This window comes from Ziziphus jujuba, chromosome 11 (assembly GCF_031755915.1).
Source record: "Ziziphus jujuba cultivar Dongzao chromosome 11, ASM3175591v1".
Taxonomy (NCBI): domain Eukaryota; kingdom Viridiplantae; phylum Streptophyta; class Magnoliopsida; order Rosales; family Rhamnaceae; genus Ziziphus; species Ziziphus jujuba.
The window spans coordinates 14,112,983-14,139,100 of NC_083389.1; the positions used below are offsets into that span (position 1 = coordinate 14,112,983).

The following is a 26,118-nucleotide window of genomic DNA, read 5'->3' on the forward strand; positions in this document are numbered from 1 at the left end:
AATATTGAGTCCAATTCATTTACTTTGTACATTACGCTTATATATACTTAAATCAAATGTAGATGATAAGTCTTTTCAAAAATAAAAAAAATGTAGAAAATAAGTGGGAACCATTTATTTTTACTCCTTTCAAGTTATAGTGTATGGCATACAAAGAGAACATAAAAGAAAGTTATTCATAAAAAAGCAGAGAATAGTTAGCAATAATGTTGCAAAATTAGATGAAACATAGCGAATTTGCCACAACATTCAACCAGTAATTAACAGAATAGAACAATTAAATTAAAACTTATCAAAGTTTCTATAAGAAATTTCAATCCTGCTTTTGGGTGGGCACACTCTGTCTCCATATCCCTGCCAAGACACTGCCAAAGATGGAATGGCAAACGCTGGAAACTGCGCACGGTACTGCAGTTAAAGGATTTCCAAAGTGTTGAGTCGCCAGGACAACTCCGAGCACCGAGTTCTGCAACATTGAAGAGTTCATAAGAAAATCTCAACCTTGCACAATTATATTCTACCCATAAAATCCCCATTGCATGTGCTTAACCTTTCTATCAAAAAGTAGATGAAACCAAGAAGCAAAATCCTATTTTATTGGATTAGCTTTGAACGGAATAGTCATTAGATGAACAAAGAGAATCAATCTCTTTTTAGAATAAGATAAGAGATAAATTCCAAAGGTGCTAACCTGCATGCCAACCTCAATGGAGATGGTCCGTGATGATGATACATCAATCCCTAGCATCCGTGCAAGTACATATCCAAAGAAAAATCCAGATGCATGAAGAAGAGAGGCAGCTAGTAACACTTGTTTTCCGGACATAAGGATAGCGGAGGAACTCTGGGCAATTGCATTTCCGCAAAGAACAGCCACAGTTCCCACGGCGATGGGTGGCATCAAGGGGGAAACAAATTTAACCAGGCCTTGGAAGTACTGATTCATAAAAGCACCAGCCAACACAGGAAGAAGCACAACCTGAATTTTTAAGAATGAAATCCATTAGATGAAAAGATAACTAAAAGCCACAAGCCTACAACAATAAGAGGTAGCAGTCTACCATCAAGGCTCACCTGCAGTGTTGAGACCAGTAGTCCAGCCGCATCTACTGCAACATATTGCCCGGCAAGTTTAGCTGTGAGAAGAGGGGTCATGATCTACAACAGAAAAAGTGAAAGAAGAAGAGTTTACTTGAAAGTAGAGTACAGGAAGAAACTAAACTTTTTAAGGAGCTAATTAAACACACTGTGACCCAAACCCTTTCTAGCAAACAGTGGTCCTTTTAAAGTAGAGAGAATTTAACAGAAGAAGATTTGAAGTGAAACTTGACAGGATTCATATAGAAATTAAAGGACTTCCAATTTCCTGTTTTCTGTTACCAGCAAAAGAGATAGTCAATGACCATTTTGAAATCATTATAACTGTTCCTAATGGATAAAGCTTAAAAGGAATGCAACAAGAATTAGGTCATTGTACACATTCAATTGGAGCATGTTAAATTCTACTCCACCCATTTACCACCTAAGAGTAGAGAATACAGAAAAGAGGCAAACGTTGGTTTACAAACCACAGCTGCTAAAGTGCTTGCTGCCGTCATTAAAACTGAGAGTGCTACATTTCCACTGAAAAAACAAAGTCATCAGATCTTCTGGTCAGAAAAAAATATATATATATATATACAAATTCTGATAATAGTGTTGCTGAGAATTCCCATACCGAGCAATATATGTCACAATGTTACTAGCCGTGCCTGCAGCCATCAAGTCAAAACAATAATAAATAAAGAGGCTTGAAAAATGTCTTAGAAAGTATATCTAAAATGATTAGCAGACCCACCGCCTGGGCAGCACCCAACCAATATTAAACCAGCTGCATAATGGGATGGCAAATTTAGAAGCTTGCTAACAAGAAATCCTGATATTGGCATTACCTGCACCCAAATCACTATTATACTTTAATTAGAAGCAAATTTGCCCCAAAAAAAATTGAAATAAACATTCTCCTTTTTATTAGCAATGGTAATGATACATAATCAACATTTAACATTCAGCATTCAGAAAGGTATGGTTTCCTTTAACATTCAGCATTCAGAAATGTATGGTTTCCTTAACCGTCCAAGTAACTGTAAGTTTTTTCCTTTTCTTTTTGAACCTACGCTAGCAAATGCATAAAAATAAAGCGTGGTCGCCTATAGATGTCCAACCTAGAGCTAAGGGATATTATGATATCAAATAACATTATGAAGAGACTCAAGAGCATGAGCAAGAGAAGGCTCTCATAGATAGCATATTCACCAAGTGATGAAATATAACATTGCTGAGGAGGATTGGAAAATAAAAATAGCCTCCATTTATCATTATCCAAATTCTAATGCTTGCAGAAATATAATATATGAAAAGGTGTTCAAAATTCTCAATTATCAACTTGACACCTTCTATGACTATGTCCAAATTGTAGCTCATATAACCTATCTTCTACTTTAAGAAAAAACAAAACTCTTTTAACTGCTAAATAAAAGCCAGAAAGATAACAAAATCCAAATCAAGCTACAGAAACCTACAATACAGAGGCCATCTAAGAGGGATCAACAAACTAAAATCTTGAGTCAATTTCTAATTTCAATTAAATGTGAAATAAAGTCAACAAATCTTGCCACAAATGACAAATGCTTTTAAGTTCAAAATAGTCAGAGAGATGTCAATAGGCACAAAGCCAACATGTGTTGACTTTTTAAAATGATCAAAATCAGCATTAACAGCAAAGAGATAGAACAAAATCAGTGAACAATTTGACCTGACAAACGAAACTCACCGAATACTGAAGAAAAAAACCAGATGCTAATTCCTTGGGCATAGCTAAAGCACCGCGAAGGTCATTGAAAGTGAGGGTCATACCCATGCCAAACATTGTCAGTGTTATCCCGAGAACGGTCCATTTGGGTTGAACCCAGTTGAAGGAACTTGGCTTCACAAGTCCCAAAAGGCATCCCAGTGCTACCCATATTGGAAATGCCGTAGAGAGAGCCTCACCAATCAGTACAATCCAATCCCTGAAACTCCGACCGTTATCAGCACTACAGCTGTTTGATGAAATGCCGGAATGAAGCGGACTTGGCCCTAATTTTGGGGAACTGGTGGTTTTGGAGTTTGGAATTAGACTGGTGGGTCCCGGTCGAATCCATGTTGGCGGGTTCTTCTTCAGTAAAGGTGAGTTTGACTGATAATGATATCTTACTGCAAATTGAGAAGAAGAAGAAGGAGGTTGGATGAAATGAAAGAAGAGTGAGTATGGAAGTTTAGCTCTTGTTGCTGAAGAGTTTGTGATGGGTTTTGGGTTTTCTCCGTATGAGAAGCCTCTACTACTAATGGAACAGGAAAGTGAAGAAGACTGCATCATCATCTGCGATCCGTCACTCTCACTTTCTCTCTCTGTCTCTGACTTCTAAACCAGCACCTAGTTGGACCCAGATTTCATGCTGTCCGGTTCAAATAATTGGGGAATAATTAATTAAACACGAGGCTGAATCCACCCTTTGAATAGGCCCAAATTTTTTAGATATATTAACCATTGTAATTGATTTTATTGATATGACACAAAGGCGTAAACCAGTATAAACAAACTGAGATATATTATTTCTGTTTAAATAAAATAAAAATCCAGATTATCCTTTGGATCACTTATACAAAACAATTGTATGAATAAAGTGAATAAAATAATAACAATAACTTTGAAGTCGGCTCTTAAATTAATAAAAAAGTTAACACAGATAAAAAAATCTTAATCATTGATTAAAGAACTTAACAAAAAAGTAAAAAATTAATTTGACAAAATTGTTGATATAAATAATTTAATAAAGCTAATATATAATTTGAAGTTTTTTTTTTTTTTTAAAGAATGTTAAATAATTAAAATCTTAAAGCTTATAATAGAGAGTTTATTTAAAGTAATTATTTTGAAAAATAAATTTACAAATATAAATTAAAAAAAAAAAAAAATTGGGGCTCATAGGAGGAGAATCTATCAGAGCTCTCTCCCAGTTAGGAGAGGACTGAAGACGGATCTTCTTACATCCCAAAAAGAAAATGGAAGGGCCAGACAGTTTTGAGTACACAGGGATTGCCAAAGGAGATGAGAAGTGAGAGCACCGTAAATGCTATTTACAGAAATCACCATCTGTTAAAAAATAAAACTATTTACATGATTAATCACGAAAATTCCTTCATTAAAAAAAAAAAAATCCCCAAATAATGACACAATACAAAACGTGGATCAAAAAATAAATAAATAAACCCTTGATTTTCACTAACCAAGTGGATACCGGAATTATATTTATCTAGATGTTTTCACATGCATTAACAGAAGAAATAAGTTGTAAAGGTTTTATTACTTTGCATGATGATGTATGTAATTAAACAGCAAATGAATGGGATAAATAACATGCACAAGGAAGACCAAAATGAATAATGAATAATAATAATAATAATAATAAAGATATGAGAATGGAAAATCAGAGTATAAAAAGGGGGTGAGTTATTATACAAATGGTAGCACACTATTACAACTGTCAACGAACTTTACAAGTAATAAAATATCAAAAGAAGAAAATATTTCATCAATGTTCATAAAAATAAAGGTTGTGTTCAATAGTTTGTAATTCCCAGGGTACTCTCTCTTCCAATATTTTTAAATCCCAAATTTTTTTTTTTTTAAAAAAAACTTGAAATTTAAGACTTTGTAGGATAACTTACAAAAACTCCTTCTCTAGAGATGCACCAAAACGGTCTACACATCCTAAACAGCACTTCCTGTCCTCAGCGGACTTCAACGACCTCCAGAGGTCCCGTCTCCTTAGAAAATCTTTGTAGGCTACCTTACGCCCCTCTTAAATTTTTTAGGAGAAATTAAACTCTTTACACAAATATTTTTTTAATGATAAAGGATTTAGGATTAAGCCATATTTAGAAGAGATTTCCCTATAGAGAAATCCGAAAAGAGCAAGAAAACTTAGAAATTTATTGATATAATATTCATAAATAAACAAGATTCTTAAGTAAATACACAAGGAGAATACATAAGTAGTGAAGAGAATGAAAGAAAAGCAGGAATCTAATTTAAACTCTAAGTACTCTCACACTCTATTGCACTCTGTTGGACTCTGTTGCACTTTGTTGCACTAAAACCTAACTCTCTTAGATAGACTTAGAAAAAAATCAAAAGATAAGACCGGAAACACAATTGGGAGCCCCGTCGTATCTTATCATTTTACTTATTTTCATGACACGACAAACAAAGACTTATCCTTCAGTTTTTCTTTTGCAAAAGCAAAAGTAGTAATAAGGAAGGACCACAGAAAAAGACACAAAAGATAGAAGGGCATAAAATTTTTACAGCTGGATTCCACTTAGGTGTCTAGGTTGTGTCTTGCTATACTGTCGAATAACATAGGAGAGATTGAAGACGTGTCATCCCTCTGTCCTGCTTCTGGATCTTCTAGAAATTTTTGGCCCATCTAGGATTTGATGCGCATTTTTGGTTTTTCTTAGGCTGAAGGATTTGGATGCTTATCAACAGAAATCGAAGAAACCTTCTTATCTTTCCTTTCTTCTTTCATTTCGTTAATCATATTCATCATTAATTCTAACTGGACTTCCATCTTTATGAGAGTTGAGATTTTTCTTTTCTTTTTTTTTTATTCTGATGGTTCAACTGCAATTTGTTTTTTTTTTTTTTTTTTAAAAGAAAAATATGGATTTTCTTCTGGCTGAGTTTGTGTTTGGAGGGGAGGAGTCATAGCTAATGGCTGAAAGTAACTAGACTGAGAGAAAAACTGTGAGATAGATTCTGGAAAGATATATGAATGATGGAAAAAAGGGATCTGTGGCATGCTTTTAGGAAAAGCATCACCCGTCAACGGACTTGAGAAGTCTTTACCTTCTACTGTTTGAGAAGGGCTAACTGGAAGTTTTTGGGAGGTTCCAGTCTCCAAAATCTTTTTGTTAGATTCTGAAAGTTTTTGGATCTCTGCTTTTAACTTACTATTTTCTGATTGAAAAACCTTAAACATTCTTTAAAAATCTTCTAAGGCAAAAGCCTTCATACTATTATCGTGGGAAAGAAAATTTATCTAGCATTTGAAATTCTCACAATTTGAACAAAATCTTATTTCTATAGAAAAAGGTTGAGAAATAACATTTGGGTGTATAAAATAATTTTCTGATAAACGATTTCTAGGTTCTTCATAAGCTTGAGCTAAGCTATTAAATCCTTGCCAGTAGGATTTTTTGAAATTTAAAATTTACTCTAATACATCTGACCAATCCTTATAAACTTCAGGTTGTCTACCAGAGTAAACAACATAAAAAGATTTTTTCTTCTGTTACTGGGCAAAATATTCGGCCAAGCAATTAAGAACTGAAACAAAATAGCTTATGTCTAAATGTGATCTCCATAAGTGATCTAAAAGACAAAACTGTTCTTCATTTATAGCTGGCTTAATATGTTCAAGGGGTTTGAACGAGGATGGAGAAATAGAGATTATATCTAAAGCTTTTGTACCAAAAGTACACTGTTTTAAATTAGGAAAAGGAGTAGATTGTGTAGAAATCTAGATATTAGGCTTGGTATTCTGTGAAGAATTAGGATCTGAGCTAGTCATGTATATTATGGTTGTGATGAAAAATGAAAACAAAAAGATAAGAGTGATAGTTAAACAAGAAGAATGATCACTCCAAAAATTATAAGAAAAATGCAAAGGAAAAGAAGACAAACAAGGAAACAATAAAGTGATGAAGTGCAGCAAGACCGAGGAGAATGATGATGACATGAAAAAAAATCAAAATGAGAAAAAAAACATGGTAATGAATGCTGTAAATACATAAATTATTTATAGAGAAAGAATTCTGAAAACTTAGTTCTTGAGTTTTTACAAAAGCTAATCTTGTTTCTTTTCTGTAATCTTACTTATTTCTTTTATTTTGATTTTTTGAAAGTCGAGAAAGAAAATCAGCTAAAAAATTGTCATTTCATTTAACATATTCAAACTTTACATCTGGAAAAACATTAATTCTATCTAAGAAATGGGAGCGATGACTTATTTTCTTATCATTATTTAAGTTTGCAAAAAAGCTAACTATAGCATGACAGTCTATTCTGATAAAAATTTTATATTTATTAAATAAGTGTACTCTAAAGCTATCTAAAGCATAAATCACAGCTAAGAGCTCTTGGTCAATATTGCTTGTAATATTTTTCTCTTTAAATTGACCACTCTTATAGCCACGCAACTTTTCTTTTTCTAAAGAAAATTTTTGATATTTTGAAAACAGAATAGCATCCCATCCTGTGTCATTTTCATTCGAACAAATAATTAAAAAATCTGTCGACAGTGGAATTGATAGTTATGGCATAATTTAATATGCCAAAGAATTATTGTAGTCGTTTGATATTGTCTGTAAAAGAATCTGGCATGTCGAGAACCTTTTGTGCAATGTGGGGTTGGAGTCTGATTTTTTTATTTCCTAGGATAACTCCAAGAAATTTAACTTTCGATTTAAATAATTCTATTTTGGTCTTAGATATTATTATTCCATGCTGTTCAAATTTCTCTAAGACACTTCTTAAGTGATGTTGATGTTTATCATGATTCTGACTAAAAACTAAATGTCATCTACATATACTGTACAAAATTCTCTGTATATATCTTTAGGAAAATTGCGATCCATTTTCTTCTGGAATTTACTAGGGGCATTCTTTAATTCAAATCGCATTACTAGTCATTCAAAATGACCAAAAGGACAAGTGAAAGTTGTCCATTTGATAGATTCTGGCTCCATCTTAATTTGAAAAAATCCTGATTTACAATCAAATTCACTAAATATTTTTACATTTTTAGTATTCTATATTAAATCTTCCATATTGGGTAATGTATAACCATTTTTTATTGTATTATTATTTAATCTTTGATAATTAATGATCATTCTACTTTTACCTCTGACTTGTTCTGAATGTTTATTGACTATGAAAGTTGGGCTTCTGTGTGGGTTTGCACCATCTGGATTGTCTTTTGTATTTCTGATTAGGCCTAGCTTAAATAATTTTTCTATATGTGATTTCCAATCAGCTAACTCATCTTTATCTTTGACTGGAATATCACTAGAAGAAATGATTAGTTTTGGATTATAAACTTCAATTTTACAAAGTATTTTATCCTTATGTCAATATTTAAGGATATTAGAACCAATAATCTCTGTAGATTCTAATCTATTAATTATATATTTAATTGAAAGCTGTAAGGGTAAACTTTTAAAACTAATTGCAAATAAATCTAAGTTATCTATTTTTTCAATATATTCTATATCATTATATTCTTGTAGCGTATTTACTAAAAATTTTGTATTTGAAATCTCAAATTCTTTAGAATCTGTTTCTTTCTTTAACTTACAAGACCCTTTGATCTTGCATGGACAATCTTCGGGTATGGTGTTGAGATTTTATGGGGTTGTGAAGGAATTTGCTAAAAAGTAAAATATAGGCTTTAGGGATCTTATTACCAAAAATAGGACTGAAAGTGCTCTGGCGAAATAAATGAACAAAATTTTGAGCTAGATAAATGCCACCAAGTTCATTGTAAATAAAGCTAATACGTAAAATGATATCTTCACCTAACTTGGGCCTAAACCATGTACAGGCCTTAGAGCTAGAAACATGAGTATGTAAACAATGAGATAAATTATAAACCTGACTAAAATTATTACAGTAATTAAAAAATTTGATTTTTTTTGGATTTTTTAATCCATTATGGTATGTAAATAGAGAGCCATCTATTTGTTGGACCTGCATAGTAATTCTAGGATCTGTTATCTTAGATTGGGCCTAAATTAGTTCTTCACAAATAATAGTATTTGTACTTCCTGAATCTAAAAAGGCTGTGTAGTCTATTTTTTGGTTATCGATTAACAATTGGACTTTAAGTCTTAATGCCTAAAATATTTGGACCTTGCTCACAAATCTGTAAACAATCTGTAGGTTGTAGACCCATAAAATCCTTAGCTATATTAGGTTCTGTAGGAATGTGAGAAGAGGAAGGAATTTCATCTGAATTTTTTAAAGGAAATGAGAAAGAAGTTTGAGAGCTAGTTAATTTTTCTAAATTATCAACTCTATTATATAACAGAGTCAAAGCTGTAAGTTGCTCTTTTAACAATGTAATTTCATCTTGTAAATTATACAAAGTTCTTTCATTAATAATATGTTCGAAGATTAGTATTATTCTTTTCTTCTAAAAAAATTTATTTTATTCCTGTTTGCTCTTCTACGCATGGTATACATGCTTCTGTTTTGCATAACTTACACTGTATTCGTATGCTCTTTCCTGGATACATCTTGCAGATATAACAATTAACTGCTAAAGTTCCATTTTTTATCCACTGATGAGAACAATCTAAGCCTCTGATCATAGTTTCTAATTGTCTATCCATGTAATCATAAGAAATCTGAGAATAATGGTTTGAAGGAAAAATATCTAATAATTCTTCTTCATAATTATCCTATTGTTGATATTCTGGAGGAATATCTTCTAAATACTGTTCAACTATAGTAAAGATACTCCAAATGGATTCTTCAATAAGAATATCTTCATCTGTACGTATTAGGTTCAAATTAGTACATTCTATTGCTACTGCTTCTTTAGACTGTGAATTACTGCGTGTAGCATAGTCTCTGGCTAAATATGCTGTGCTATTGCAAATAAAGCATTCTAATTTCTTTCTATAAGGTTTAGTTGGTTGATATTTTCTGACATGTTTATCTTTATCTAAATGTGGTTTCTTTGCATTAGCAGACTGTCTAATGCCATAAGTTTTCTTATTAACTACCCATTTAGGTTTCTGTTTAGGAGGAGATCTCTGTTTAGGTTTATTTCTTCCATATGTTTGTGGGGTATATATCTGTTTACAAAAAGCATAGTTTGTTTTCTTAACTTGATTAGCTGTAACTATATTTACACATTTTTCTTCTAATATCGAAAATGTATGACAGACTACTGCTCCTAAACTCTGTTTACCATTTAGTTGTCCGCCAACTCGGACATCCAATCTATCCATTATTTCTTTTCCTAAAAGTAATGATAATTTTCTGAAAAATTTATATCTCGTTGCAGGGTCAAAATAAAATCCTGCTATTCATGCATTCTGTACAAAATCTTTACAAAATTGAGATATTCTTGTCATATGTTCAATTTGTAACTGTTCTAATCTAATTTGAGCTTGAATCTGTTGTTCAACTCTGCCTGTATTAGGATCTCTACCAGTACATAAATCTGAAATTTTATTTAAAAAACTATAAGGGTTATTACCCCTAGCAATAATACTTAAATATTCTTCCTGGTGTTCTAATTTAAAAGATTCCCATATTTTCTTTGTAGTGACTTCTGTATTAAAATCTAAATATTTATTTATACAATCAGCCATAACCACATCTTTCCAAATGGCTAAGACATGATCCCATTTTTGAGGATGGTGATCTGTTATATTTAACATTTTTCCTTTTTCACCTCCTGATTGTAATACTACTGGCTCATCTATGTTCATCCTACGATCTTTATGTTCTATATTCATACCTTCACCATAATAATTAAATTTAGGTTGATATGAAGAGAGAGAAGAGGGTCGAGGAGGCAGTACATTACCTATATTAGTAGCCTGTGTAACATTAGGTGTTTGGAACGTATTACTGCTTCCACCTGGATAATATGAACTAGTTACATCTTCCATATGAGCTTTATTAATATCTACCTTGTTAATGGGATTATTATAAAAGGATTCTGTATGAACAACGTGTTCTGTAACTCCTGTTGTTATAGACTCTGTTTCTTCTTTAGTAAGATCTATAGTATCTTCTAAAAAATTATGTAAGAGTTCTATTCTAGTATTATTTATTTGTTCTGTTGTTTCCTGTTCTAAAATTGGTTCATCCTGTACATTTGTAAAATCTAGAGTAAATGTTTCTTCCCAATTTTGAACTATAAAAACTGCATCGTCTATTAATTTTAATTCTTGGTCATCTCTAATTATCCCTTTTTGGAACATTAATTCTTCTATTTCTAAAAGATCTTCTTTTATACCTAATTCTCTAGGATAAAGTAAAATCATATCTGAATCATTATCAACCTGTGATTGATTCATCTAATCTATAATTTTGGGTTTATTTTGTAATACTGATTGTTCTTTAAAATTTAAAGGAATATTTCTGTTTGACCTTGTATCAGCTTCTGATTCTTCTGAGAGTGTATCTGACTTTGGTGGAATAGCCTGTGTAATATAATTTCGCATTCTCATATATTCATTACCATCTAAACCTTGATATAAGACTGCATCATCTGGTTGTAAAACCTGATTTACATTTTTTTGTAGCTTATGAATTGGCCATTCTTGACCAGCTAATTCTCTAGGGTCAAATTTCTTTGGTTTAATCATTCTGATACCTTTTGGTGGCAAACATTTCTAAAACCTCATCTGTTTTAACTTTATATCTATGGTTTGGATTATTAGTTAATTTTCCAATAAAACCTATTGTAAAAATTAAGTTATCGCCTTCTGACCAATGCTCAAATCCCTTAGTTAAAATTCCGAATTTAAAATTCTTTATAAAATCATTTATAGTCATAATTAATCCTGGAGCTGCATAAAATATGCCTCTGCACTATGATAAATCTGCTTCCATACTACAAATAATACTCTGTGCCATGCTACCAGTAATTCTACCATCATATAAAAGTCCTAGACATTTATAATTTAATTCTTTTCTGTGTGTAGCTTTAATGCCTATTACAAGTAAACCTGTATGTATATACTTCTTACCTCTAGCTTTTAAGGCTCTTTTTACTCCATTATTAGCAATATGAAGTATTTTAACCTGTCCTTCTGAGCAACTAAGAGGAAGAGTTCTATTATGAACATAAAAACTTGTAGAAAAAGGATTAGGACCACTGTTATATAAAATTCTGGGATTTAGTAAATTTATACTATGAGCTGCAAATAAATCATAATCTGCATCAGCATCAATAAATTCATCTAGGCAAATTTCTTCACCATGTTTATCTGCTCTTTGAAGCATTCTGTCCATTAAACTTCTTCTTTTTGAAGTATTTCTTTCATCTACTACATTTTGATCTAATCTATTTCTAAGATGTAGAATATCCTGTTGTGTTCTTGTAGAACCTATACCTTGTCCTTGCCCTTGTCTTGAGGAGGACGCCATACGAGAAACTCGTTAGAAAAACCTTTTTTCTTTGTTACTTTTCCTGTTTCGTCGTCCTTAATTTTATTTAAATCGTTAATTATTTTTTCAAGTCTAACTTCTGAAAGATTAGAAATACTAGGTTTATCTTGGATTGCTAATCTGTTTTGAATTTTTGTTTGTTTGGTATTTACTACCTGAATTGTTTCTGCAATAGTTTCTAAGTTAATAACTTTGTTACTTAATTCGTTAACTTTACGCTATAATAAGTTATTTTGTTCTTGTAAAATATTAATAATATCAATTAATAAAACTATAATTGTATTATTCTGTTGAATTTGTACCTTATCTTGTACTGTTGGTGGAGCTAAGCTTGAAATACCACTGTATTCGTGAGATAAATGACCTTGTAATTCTGCAAGGAGTTCTTGTGACTGTTTATACTGTTGGTTGACTTTATAAAGTGCCAAATTAGGATCACTCATTCAATTCCTAAATATAACTTAGTTAACTCTGAAATTAAATTCTTAACTTCTGAAATCTTTTGCTCAAAATCGTCTGTTTTTGTATTAATTGCTTGTAAAAGTTCTTCTGTTTTTACTTCTATATCTTTTGGTTTATTCTGAATAGCAAGAATAAATTCTGCTAATTCTTGCTTACTAGGATACTTATCAAAATAAGAAGTATTTAAAACTGGAGAACTTGAAGAACTTGCTCTCAGATAATCTTGATTTTGTCGAATTAATTTTAATTCTTCTTCAAATTTAGTTAATTTTTCCGTAAAAATAAAACTTATCGTATTGAGCCTGTTGAGTTCTTCCTAAATTAATCAAAAGATCTGAAATAGAATTTAAGATGATCTAAACTATGTAAATGATGTTTGTAATTTTCTAAAGGAAAATTATAACTTAATCTAAAAAGTTGAGCTTTTCTATTATTTGTCTACAAATTTCTTGGACAATTATGTAATTCAAGATCTAACCAGTGAAGATCTTCTAATTGACCTAATTCTGCAATTTCAAAGAAATCTATTTTTTCCTAAGAAAGTAATAACAGATCCTAGAATTACTATGCAGACCCAACAAATAGATGGCTCTCTATTTATATACCATACCAAATTAAAAAATCCAGAAAAAATCAAATTTTTTAATTATTGTAATAACTTTAGCTAGACTTGTAATTTATCCCAATGTTTACAGACTCATGTTTCTAGCCCCAAGACTTGTACATGACTTAGGCCAAAATTAGACGAAAATATCATTTTAGGTATTAGTTTTATTTACAATGAATTTGGTGGCATTTTTCTAGCCCAAAACTTTGTTCATTTATTCCGCCAGACCACTTTCAGTCCTATTTTTGGTATCAAGATCCCTAAAGCCCATATTTCCTCCCTCACTTCTTCTTTATCAAAGTGACGCTTGCCAAAGCATGGTGGTAACTTTTTAGCAAATTCCTTCACACCCCTAGAAAATCTCAACCCCATACCCGAAGATTGTCCATGCAAGAGCAAATGATCTTGTAAGTTAAAAAAAAAAACAGATTCTAAAAAACTTGAGATTTCAAATACAAAATTTTTAGCAGATATGCTACAAGAATATAATAATATAGAATATATTAAAAAACAAATAACTTAGATTTATTTGCTATTAGCCTTAAAAGTTTACCCTTACAGCCTTCAATTAAAGATATAATTAATATATTAGAATCTACAAAGATCATTAGTTCTAATATCCTTAAATATTGGCATAAGGATAAAATACTTTGTAAAATTAAAGTTTATAATTCATGACTAATCATTTCTTCTAGTGACATTCCAGCCAAAGATAAAGATGAATTAGCTGATTGGAAAGCACATATAGAAAAATTATTTAAGCTAGACCTAATCCGAAATACAAAAGACAACTCAGATGGTGCAAGCCCACACAAAAGCCTAGCTTTTATAGTCAATAAACATTCAGAACAAGTTAGAAGTAAAAGTATAATGATGATTAATCATCAAAAATTAAATGATAATACAATCAAAGATGGTTATACATTACCCAATATGCAAGATTTAATACAGAATACTAAAAATGCAAAAATCTTTAGTAAATTTGATTGTGAATCAGGATTTTTTCAAATTAAGATGAAACCAGAATCTATCAAATGGACAGCTTTCACTTGTCCTTTTGGTCATTTCGAATGGCTACTAATACCATTTGGATTAAAGAATGCCCCTAGTAAATTCCAAAAGAAAATGGATAGCATTTTTCCTAAAGATATATACAGAAAATTTTGCACAGTATATGTAGATAACATCTTAGTCTTTAGTAAGAATTGTGATGAACATCAACATCACTTAAAACGTGTCTTAGAAAAATTTGAACGGCGTGGAATAATAATATCTAAGACCAAAATAAAATTATTTAAACGAGAAGTTAAATTTCTTGGAGTTATCCTAGGAAATGGAAAAATCAGACTCCAACCCCACATTACACAAAAGGCTCTCGACATGCCAAATTCTTTTATAGATAATATCAGAAGACAACAACAATTCTTATGCCTATTAAATTATGCCAAAGATTTCATAAAAGATATAGGTAAAATAACAGGTCCTCTTTAAGCAAAGACAACACCTACAGGAATGAAATACTTTAATAAAGAAGATATCAAAATAATCAGATTATTAAAAGAAAAAGTCAAAAATATTCCAAAACTATCAATTCAACTGCCGATAGATTTTTTAATTATTTATTTGGATAGAAATGACATAGGATGGGGTGCTAATCTGTTTTCAAAAGCTCAAGAATTTTCTTTAGAAAAAGAAAAATTGTGTGGCTATAAGAGTGGTCAATTTAAAGAGAAAAATATGAAAAGTAGTTCTGATCAAGAGCTTAGCTATAATTTATGCTTTAGATAGCTCTAGAGTATACTTATTTAATAAAGATAAAATTCTTATCAGAACAGACTGTCATGCTATAGTTAGCTTTTATGCAAACTTAAATAATAATAAAAATAAATAAATTGTCATCGTTGGTCCTATTTTTCAGACAGAATTAGTGTATTTCCAGGTGTAAAGTTTGAATATGTTACAGAAAAAGATAATTTTTTAGCTGATTTTCTTTCGCGACTTTCAAAAAATCAAATAAAAAAAAATAAATGAAATTACAAAAAAGAAGCAAAAACAGTTTTTGGAAAAACTTAATAATTAAGTTTTCAGAATTCTTTCTCTATAAATAATTCATGTATTTACAGTATTCATTATCATGTTTTCTCCTCATTTTGATTTTCCTTCATCTCATCATCATTTTCCTCGGTTTTACTGTACTTTACCCCGCTATTGTTTCCTTGTTTATCTTCTTTTCCTTTGCATTTTTCTTATAATTTTTAAAGTGATCTTTCTTCTTGTTGACCATCACTCTCATTTTTTTGTTTTCATTTTTCATCACCATCATAAACATGACTAGCTCAGACCTTAATTCTACACAGAATACCAAACCTAATACTCAGACTTCTACACAATCTACTACTTTTCCTAAGCTTAGATAGTGTATTTTTTGTATAAAAACTTTAGACATAATCTCTATTTTTCCAGTCTCGTTCAAATCTCTTGAACATATTAAGCCAGCTATAAATGAAGAATAGCTTTATCTTTTAAACCATCTCTGGATATCACACCTAAAACACAAGCTATTTTGTTTCAATTCTTAATAGCTTGGTCGAATATTTTGCCCAGTCACAGAAGAAAAAATCTTCTTATATTGTTTACTCTGATAGACGACCTGAAATTTATAAGACTGGTCAAATGTAGTAGAGCAAATTTTAAATTTCAAAAAATCCTACTGGAAAGGATTTAACAATTTGGCTCAAGCTTATGAAGCAGCTATAAATCGTTTATCAGAAAATTATTTTATACACCCCAAAATTATTTCTCAACATTTTTCTACAGAAATAAAATTTTATTCAAATTGAGAGAATTCCAAACGCCAAATAAATTTTCCTTCCCACGATAATAGTATGAAAGCTTCTGCCTTAGAAGATTTTCAAAGAATGTTTAAAATTTTTCAATCAGAAAATAATAGATTACGAGCAGAAATCCAAAAACTTTCAGAATCTAAGAAAAAAATTTTGAAGACTGGAACTTCCCAAAAACTTCTAACTTAACCCTACTCGAACGACAGAAGGTAAAGGTTTCTTAAGTCCGTTGACGGATGATACTTTCCCTAAAAGCATGCCACAAACCCCTTCTCCCCATCATCCATATATCTTTCCAAAACCTATCTCATAGTTTTTTTCTCAACCTAGTTACTTTCAGCCATTAGCTATGGCTCCTTTCCTCCAAACACAAACTCAGCCAAAAGAAAATCCAGATTTTTCTTCTAACAATAAAGGAAAACAAATTACAACTGAACCATCAGAACAAAAGAAAAGAAAAACCTCAACTCACACAAAGATGAAAGCCCGGTTAGAATTAATGATGAAAATGATTAACGAAATAAAGAAAAAAATGAAAGATAAGAAGGTTACTTCGTTTCTGTTGATAAGCATCTAAATCCTCCAACATCAGAAAAACCAAAAATGCACATCAAATCATATCTCGTCAACAGCGGCTCAGAAAATGATGAAGACGATGATATTGAAGAATTTGGTTCAGATACAAAAATGCTTCGAGAGATGGGCCAGAAATTTCTAGAAGGGCCAGCAGCAGAACAGAGGAATGACACATCTCCAATCTTTCCTATGACATTCAACAGTATAGGAAAACACAACCTAGACACCTAAGTGGCATCCAGCTGTAAAAAATTTATTCCCTTCTATCTTTTGTGTCTTTTTCTGTGGTTCTTTCTTATCACTATTTTTGCTTTTGCAAAAAAAAAACTGAAGGATAAGTCTTTATTTGTCATGTCATGAAAATAATTAAAATGATAAGAAGTGTTGGGGCCCTCAATTGTGTACCCAATCTTATCTTTTGATTTTTTTCTAAATCTATATAAGAGAATTAAGTTTTAGTACAGTAAAGTGCAACGGAGTTCAACAGAGTACAATAGAGTAATATAGAGTGTGAGAGTACTTAAAGTCTAAATTAGCTTTTTACTTTTCTTTTCTTCTCTTCACTATTTATGTATTCTCCTTGCGTATTTATTTAAGAGTCTTCTTTATTTATGAATATTATATCAATAAATTTCTATGTTTTCTTGTTCTTTTCGGGTTTCCCTATAGGAAAATCTCTTCTTAATATGGCTTAATCCCAAATCCTTTATCTTTTGAAAAATATTTGTATAAAGGGTTTAATTTCTCCTAAGAAATTTAAGAGGGACATAAAGGAGCCTCCAAAGATCCTCTAAGGAGACGAAACCTCTGGAGGTCGTTGAAGTCCGCTAAGGCCAGGAAGTGCCGTTTAAGATGTGTAGACCGTTTTGGTGCATCTCTAAGGAAGGAATTTTTGTAAGTTATCCCACAAAGCCTTAAATTGCAAGTTTAAAAAAAAATAAAAAAAATCTTTTTGGGATTAAAAAATATTAGAAGGGTGAGTACTTTAGGAATTACAAACTATTGAACACAACTTTCATTTTTATGAACATTGACGAAATCTTTTCTTCTTTTGATACTTTATTACTTGATCATCTTTAATCTCTCAGAACTCTTCAAGACAGAATTGATTTATATATCAGAGACATAACAGAATTTCATAAAAAGCAACACAAAGGTCTGACCCAAGAAGAAATTAATTCTTGGCGTCCCTGTTTACATATTAACAGCAGGCTTTTTCTCGCAAAGACATTAGTCGAAACAGTTGATCAGTTAATATTAGACTTTCCTCCTAATTAAGAATTTATATGTATTTTAAATAAATTTTAGATAAATTCGACGAAATAAATTTTGGAAGTTTAGATTCATTAGTAAATATAAACAGATAGTTGATCTCTATATCAGAAATACAGAAGAGTTTCATAGATCCCAGCATCAAGAATTAGAAACTCTAGAACAAATTCAGATATGGTGAGACTGCAAAAATATTGAAGCTAAACTAACAGTAGTAAAAGCTATACCAAAAATAGTCAATACTCTGATTAATTTATTCATTCTTCCAGATCATCCTCAGAATTAAAAGGTGAGCATAAACTCGCCAGACCGAAAGGTTAGAAACCCCCCCTCCTAATGTGAGAAGAGGAAGGAATTTCATCCGAAAGATCACCATCCTCAAAAATGGGATCATGTCTTAGCCATTTGAAAAGATGTGGTTATGGTTGATTGTATAAATAAATATTTAGATCTTGATACAGAAGCTTTATTTACTGTTTTAGAAACATATCTAGGAGTCACTACAAAGAAAATATGGGAATCTTTTAAGTTAGAACACCAAGAAGAATCCCTAATAATTTTTGAATTTTATGAAACTTCTAAAAAATTTCCAACCGCCATAAGGCTCTCTTTGACAATAATTTACCATTAATTCCACTCAGAATTGCTACGCTTAGAAGGTATCATGCCCAGTGACATCACTCTCTCTCTCTCTCTCTCTCTCTCTCAATTTCCTACTCCTTTTTCAGTGAGCTGGAAATAGCAATTGAACTTCAAGAAAACCTTAAAAATGTGCATACTTTAGAACCTCAAGTTAACGCCCCTTCCCTCACAAAATTATCATCTAACAAGTCTAGTTCATGGTTCTCTGATACAGTCTCAAAGAACCACATCAGCTTCCTACATCTGTTCTTTCCATTCCCTATATAACCACAGCACATCCCGGCACCCTTTCATGCCCCTTCACAACCATAACGCAAGTACCTTTCTAACCCACACCATTGGTAAACCCCATAAATGAATCCTTAATCTTTCCTAATTGCCTGGATAATGGCCTATCCTTCTATCATCTCTAATCCAATAGATAAAGCGAAACTATGGAATAAGTAAATGGAGAAAGTATTAAAAACCAAAAAGAAAGGTAAAGAGGAAGGAACAAAATAGGTACCATGCTCTCTCCTAGAATTTTCATCTTATCCAAACATTGGAATGGGCTCATCCCATGCCTTGTTTCAACTGACCAAACATCAGCTAAAGCTAACAAATGAATGATTGATTCACTAATCAGCAACGAAATCAAGGAACCAAGCCATCTAATAAAACATCTGAACATAATTTTTAAACTTCTCCATCACTATTAAAAGGGTTGGATTAGTGAGTAGAAGAGTATCTAGTTAAAAATCATATACAGACAAAAGGTTTTCCACTGAAGAAAAAATTTGTTTACTCTTACTCATAGCAATATAGAACTACAGAAAATCTAACAATAGAAAATCAAATATAAAACAAAAATATTTTAACATGTAAACATACCTCATGAGCCAACATTCATAAGCTTTTTCCAATAGCATAAGCAGGAGATTTGGAGGGCCAGGATGCTGTAGATCTACACGAGAAAAAACAAATATATAAATGAAGGATATCAGATATCAGGTGCAAAGAATCTTGAATACATGCGAAAAGGAAGAATATGAAATACAAGAGCAGAACAAACAGGTATTTATCTCCTTGATATCCCAGAGAGAGAGAGAGAGAGAGAGAGAGCATTAAAAATAAATTATAAAAAAAAAAAAAAAAAAAAAAAAAACCCTCCAAAATTTAAAATTCATTACTGAATAAACCAAGAGTGAAATCATAGGGCAATTATCAACAGCGTTTAAAATCATCTCAAACACAAAGCTTGATGGTAAATACAAGGATAGTCATACACATACAACCATGTAAAAATCCACACGTACTCCTAAGAAAAAAATTCTACATTACAATGATCATTTCAATGAACTGCTGATATCAAATACGTATGAGACAAGGCATACAGAAGAAGGAAAAAAAAAAATTAGATGTAACAGATACAAACTACAAATAAATGATGAGAACCAAAATTGACAGGTTTACATCAGAAAACTACTCCAAATCGTTTCATTAAGATTATATATAAAATGAAAATCAAAAAATAAGCAGAAAATTGCACTTATAAATTAGAGCTATCTTCTTGTACTCCAAAAGATATGTGAAAATCAAGCATTTATGAAACATCAGGTGTACACTTGAGATCACTCATAGCATGCATTGGTATAAACTCTGTCCATGATAGAACATCAGCTTCTCCAAGAACTATAGTACTTGATAAAGACATACTTACAAATCTTGCAGTCAATATGGCTTATGATGATACTTATGCTCTATGGGTATGAAATTCTTCAACTTATCACAAACTTGCATTCCTGACTGTAAAGCATTTGCATTCAGTAACACCCCTTACCAAAGTAGTCCTTCCTTCTACGTAAAGCCTTCACTATTTAATGCCAATGTCCAACCTTCACCACACATTGGTTTTAGCATTACCATGAAGTCTCCAATACATATCTGAAATTACTTGCTTCTAACTACTGACTAAAAGGACAAGCATTCAAACGTAAAAAACAAACTCAAACTAAATCAACAATTAAATTCACACATAAGGAAGCAGAAACACCAATCTGTCAAAGCTTCCTTTTACAAAGCCTTACAACATTCCACAATCTTGGCATGTAATCCTCGCACACAATCATCAAGACAGCCCAAATATACCAAATTTCTAATCTTAAGAACAGCCTCCAAGATAAATTTCTTAAAAAAAAATATAAAATAATAAAATAATAAAAAAAGAGAGGGCTATTTCATTAAATAGGACATTACCTCAATTGCAAGGAGTTTCCCTACATTATTACTCATTAACAAGGGGAATTGGCAAAATATCAGTCTTGTTTACCAAATAAATCAGTCAACAATGTGTATTGCAGGGGCACAAAACGAACAGAGGGCAGAACAATCAGAACCAAAAAGCAAAGGATGATAACTTAAAAGTAAATAACTTACTTGACCAAGAAACTCATCCTTCAGCTCCATTGTTGGATATGTCTTGCCAATGAACAGCATACCACATGCAAAGAAACAAGATTCTTTGTACTTCACTGCTGTTCTTTCAAATAATATGGCATAAGGATACAACTTCATCCATTAAGGATTATATCTCCTTAACCCAACTATAGGCTTGTCTTAGAATGTGGCAGTTGTTCTTCTAAAGGAAATGATATATGGATGGAACTTCATTCATTAAAGATAACATCTCTCCTCAATTCAAACTTAACAGACTAAACAAACTATTGGTTCTTTCACAAGCAGAAGCCTGTATGAACTTTCCTTAATAATTTAAAGCCTGCATTTCTAACAATCTATTCCAGTTGTTTCACAAATTGTCTTGCTAGTCCCAATGTCCATACTGAAGCCAGCATATATGGCTGCAGAAACTCTTGTATGTTATGATTATAGACCGAAATCTAGCAGTCACAAGAGAAAAAAAGGAATACCTCTCTTACAAAAGCAATATGCAAAACAACTAAACGAACAGACCAAGAATTTCTGAGTGTAAACTTGAACATTGGCACCGTGCAGGTATTTTGCTCTGAGGAATAGGGCAGGTATTTTGCTCTGAGGAATAGAACACATATAAGTATTGATCTGTAAGCTGACTTGAGGTAGATAAATTTTCCTATCCAAGGTTATGAGGATACAAAAATACTTCAAATTTCAGGCCTGATAGAAAAGTAAGGATTGGTGATAAGGTTGTGCTTTTTGCAGCAGAAACAATGAAACACCTCCCCAAATTAGCAACGTAACACAACTTCATTTTAAATAAGAAATGAAACTTTATTTATAATAAAAAACCATCCAGCACGTAAATAGAGAATGAGAAATCATCCTACCATGCCCAGGAAATTGAACCTATATTGTTGATATTTCAAGACTTATCCTCATGTCCTGACTTTTATAGGTGTTATTGAAAGCCCCAGTATCACCATAAACTCCTTGAACATTCCTCCCCCATTTTTGGTTTCAACATACCAAAATAAAAATACCACAGGCCAATATGTCAATAGATTGTTTACAACTATAAATAGGCAGCAAAGACAAGTTTCCCCTAGTAAATTCCTTTGCTTGCTTTTTTTTTTTCAAAAAAAAAAAAAAGAAAAAAGAAAGGAAAGAAAAGAAAAGGAAAAACAGAAAAATAGAAAAACAAAAGAAATATAAGAGAGAAGCAAAGATGTTATACTCTTATAGAAGGGCATGCCTTTCCAAATGTATTGAAGACAATAATCAACTTGGAACTACTTTTATGAGATTTCTTCACCTGCAGTCCAAGTGAGGTCATGATCTTCATCCTTAGCAAAAGGTAGTGCCAAAACCAATGTGGCTACAGAAAAGAGGGAGTAATATTGATGAAGGGCTATTTGTCTTCATTGCACCAAACAGGCCCTTAGCAAAATTAGAACCATGCACTTAAAAAGTGAAAAAGACTAGGAAGGGCAGGTTCATCCAACCTAGGTAACATTTCAGAGAGCTTACTGAGTCCAAGGTTGATATATAAGCTTAGGATGCAAAAATTGTCTGACTACATGGTTATATAGAACTAGGAGGCTTATAAATATATAGAACGAAGAGAGATAGGAGTGCTTGCCAAAGTCAGTCCAATAACAAGCAAAATCATCTCTCAAATGCATAACGAAATCTCCCGAGCCAGTGCCCTATCTGTCCTGTATTCAATTCTACTAATCCCAATTTCTATAATCATTCTACATATGCTACACCCAATCCCTATCCTGTAATGATAATGTAAACAGTGGCCAACATAAACTACTGGGAACAGTTGTACCCTAACAAAATAAACTAAACTGGCATAAATTGACACAAATGTAAGTTTTACAAATTTAAACTGGTGAAAGCAACAGCAATATATTTGCTCCAAATCCATGAACTTAGCACGAAAGTGAATTCACAAATTTGACATCTTGTACATCATTTGGGAACAAAACAAGTTTAGCTAGGAGAGAAAAAGTTCGAAGAAACAATTCAGCTCTCTTCATATGGAAGAGGAATAAGGACAAACTTCAGAAATACAAGACTAGAAGAATATATATCACAATGATGTGATAAGAGATGGAACAATTACTGAAATAGTGATGAAAAGATAGCAAAATAAGAATATCATATTGCACCATCAAGTTAATATGATATGCAAGAACTTAAAGTACAGTTTGAAAACCCAAAGAGATCACAAATCTCCCAAAATGTCTATTATGACTTATGAAATAACACTTAAACACAGACCTACTATCTAAAAAGTTGCAGCCCAAGATACCCGATAGAACACACAGATAATAGGATAACTTTTTATCTGTGCCCTTGAGCTCGTTGCATCTCATATGCACCCCAGGAACCAGGTCCAGCCCCATATGGAGGAAAACTTTCAGCACCACTTTGTACCTGAAATTGAGAGAGAAAAGATAAACATTCACAGATCCACCCACCTACACACCCTTCTCCACCCACAGTCTTTATGAATTCACATAAAATAGCAACACTTACAGGATTCAAGCTATAGCTAGCAGGATAATGATTTCCTGCATATCCTGCATCAGGGTTGCCATAATTCGCATTGTACCCTGCATCCATACAATTATCAGCAACATTTGCCAAAGGCATCTATATGATTATGAATTAAAAATTTCAATAATCACAGATACATTTAAGATCAACAGACATTATAACCAGAGCCCAAACTGGAGTGAGCTGATTGATTAACCTGTTGTGCTCTTAACATGTAACAATACTAAGATAAATCAAATAACAGCAAGAACAATCAGTTAAACTAGCAACTTCTGAACGGCCCTTATTAAACATTATGAAGTAATTCAGTGAATAGCATTCAACTTTTTCCCCCCTTTTGGCCATCAAATAAAAATCAACTGACTAAACTGTTTCTTTTCTTTTTTAGCATAATTCAAGCTGGTTTATAAGGTCGCAACTCCAGTTTGAAGCATGAGTTGAGATGAGTAGTCTAAGGAAAGGAGGAAAAACCAACAAAAAGCAAATACAACACATTCACTTGAGTTTCCATTGCTGCAGTTTGACACAAAACAGCAGGCAATGGAAATTTTCCCAAAAGCTATACTTTGGTTTGCCCAGTTACAAAAATCTATCTCTTATAGAACATTTGTTTTTCATATTTACCTTTACTACTTGATATGGTGTGTTCGATAAAATAACATCTATTGAAAACAGTTCAACAAAAGAAAACTTCGAAGTCAAATCAGTTAACAACCATTTAAAGCTCAAAGAGGTGGCAAACCTGGATTCCCGACAGCAGCAGCAGCACGTGCTCTCTTCTCAGCATTAGCCATTTCGGCACGCAGTTTCTCCAATTCCCTAGCCATTGAGATCAATTTTTTCTCCATCACCTGACCATGCTCATAATTCTCTGCATATCCTTTCTTTTCATACTCGATGGCAGCTCTACAAGGCAATGTAAGTTTACAACATTATCAAAATCATCCAGACCAGTTGATACAAAAACCTAATATCAAGGAAAAAAATATGCATGAAATACCTAGCACGTTGTAATTCTTGTTTCATAGTTTCAATTTCTGCTCTTATAGCAGGAACCTGGTGCAGATCTGCAGTAACCCTAGCCAAATCTTGGGTCATTGCTTGTACCTTGCCCGTGAGCTCCTGTCTCACACCAGTGAGCTCCTTGATATCAGCATGAACCTGACGAAGCTCAGCCCGCCTAGCCTCCACTCCACGAAGATCCACTTCCAAACGTACAGACTTCTCATACAACTCTCTCGTTTGAACATCTTTCTCCATGCGCAACGAATCTGCAAATTGAGCCATCCTTTGCAACTCATGCTGGTTAGCTTCCAGCTCCTGCTTAAGTGCAACATGAGTCGCAGCTAACCTCTGGTTATCAACTAGAAGAGCTTGAATTTCTTGATGCTGGGCTGCAAGACGCTCCTCAATAATTGCAGGGTGAGGAGGGAGGGGTCTAGGACCCATACCAAACTGGGATTCTCTCATATCCTCAAGTAATGCTGGATAGGGCATTGGGCCAAGTCCTCTCGCAAAGGGAGGTTCGTGGACTGCATGAGGTATCCCAGCATGGGGGGTTCCTTTCATTGGAATAGGCGGTCCACGATTTCTTCCAGACATTATTTATCTTACTCAAAGTTAAGAAATACAAAGAATTTAACGGATTCCTCAAAATCACAGGACCTGAATAACATGAAAATAATTGCTCATTGTCATCAGCTTCAAAGATATTTAACCACAGCAAGGAAATTCTAGAAACCCATTTGAATACATGGATGATTCCACAAGAAAAATAAAAAATAAAAAAATAAAAGTCTACAATTTATTAAAATTTGAAAACAAAACTCCTAACTGAACTGATTTCCATTAAGTTTATGAGCAACTAGATCCTCATATGTCCAGCCTTCATCAACAGCAAAAAATAGAATAAAATAAAATAAAATCTTATCATCAGTCATCAGCCCAATACCAACAACGCTAGCACCCTCCATTTTTTGTTCCGATAAAATTCCAAAAAAAAAATAATAACAATAAGAGTTTTCTAATATACTGCAACCGAACTCAATAAAATATTTATTTTTTCATGTTTTTTCTCCTACATATTCTCAGCAACTAAAAGGAACGTGAAAGAGACAAATAATACTTTCCAATTTCGAAGCAAGAAAAAAGAATTACAGACCTTGAAGAGGCTGAAACACTCGCAGAGAGATGTTGAATTCTCTTCAAGGATTCCCTCGTGGAAACCCAACTGCGAAGTCGTTCATAAACCCTATTGCATACGCTCTCTGTATTTTCTCCGTTTTTTTTAAGGAAGAAGGAGGTTAAGTTTTTAATGAACAAAAATAAATAAAAGAAAATTAATTAATATTTAGGATTTTTTATTTAAAATTAATTAATATTAGCTTCTAATATTTTTTGGGAAATAAAAAAAAAAAAAAAGAGTTAGATCTTTTTTTGAACATCAGAAACTTAAT

At 32.3% G+C, this 26,118-nt stretch overlaps 2 protein-coding genes across 13 annotated transcripts; both read right to left on the reverse strand.

The window, feature by feature from the left end:
* Positions 1-93: 93 nt before the first annotated feature.
* Positions 94-4,179, reverse strand: LOC107428903 (probable sodium/metabolite cotransporter BASS1, chloroplastic). Its single transcript, XM_048464943.2, has 8 exons — positions 4,070-4,179; positions 2,813-3,476; positions 1,838-1,931; positions 1,718-1,751; positions 1,569-1,623; positions 1,075-1,158; positions 692-979; positions 94-466 (listed from the first exon to the last, which is right to left on the reverse strand). Exons 2-8 carry the CDS (start codon positions 3,398-3,400, stop codon positions 314-316), a joined length of 1,296 nt encoding a protein of 431 aa, XP_048320900.2. The 5' UTR covers positions 3,401-3,476; positions 4,070-4,179; the 3' UTR covers positions 94-313.
* Positions 3,822-25,980, reverse strand: LOC107432599 (protein FLX-like 1). 12 transcript variants are annotated; one of them, XR_009634789.1, is made up of 9 exons: positions 25,824-25,980; positions 24,663-25,327; positions 24,405-24,568; positions 23,642-23,718; positions 23,415-23,539; positions 22,329-22,469; positions 21,095-21,706; positions 19,550-19,622; positions 3,822-4,174 (listed from the first exon to the last, which is right to left on the reverse strand). XR_009634789.1 is itself a non-coding variant. In XM_016043783.4 (5 exons), exons 2-5 carry the CDS (start codon positions 25,262-25,264, stop codon positions 23,447-23,449), a joined length of 936 nt encoding a protein of 311 aa, XP_015899269.2. In that variant the 5' UTR covers positions 25,265-25,327; positions 25,824-25,980; the 3' UTR covers positions 23,231-23,446. The 12 variants fall into 12 exon arrangements, 1 of the variants encoding a protein (XP_015899269.2); XR_009634788.1 differs by having other exon boundaries at positions 23,384-23,539; XR_009634792.1 differs by lacking the exons at positions 21,095-21,706; positions 22,329-22,469 and adding an exon at positions 4,750-4,882.
* Between the last annotated feature and the right edge of the window lie 138 nt (positions 25,981-26,118).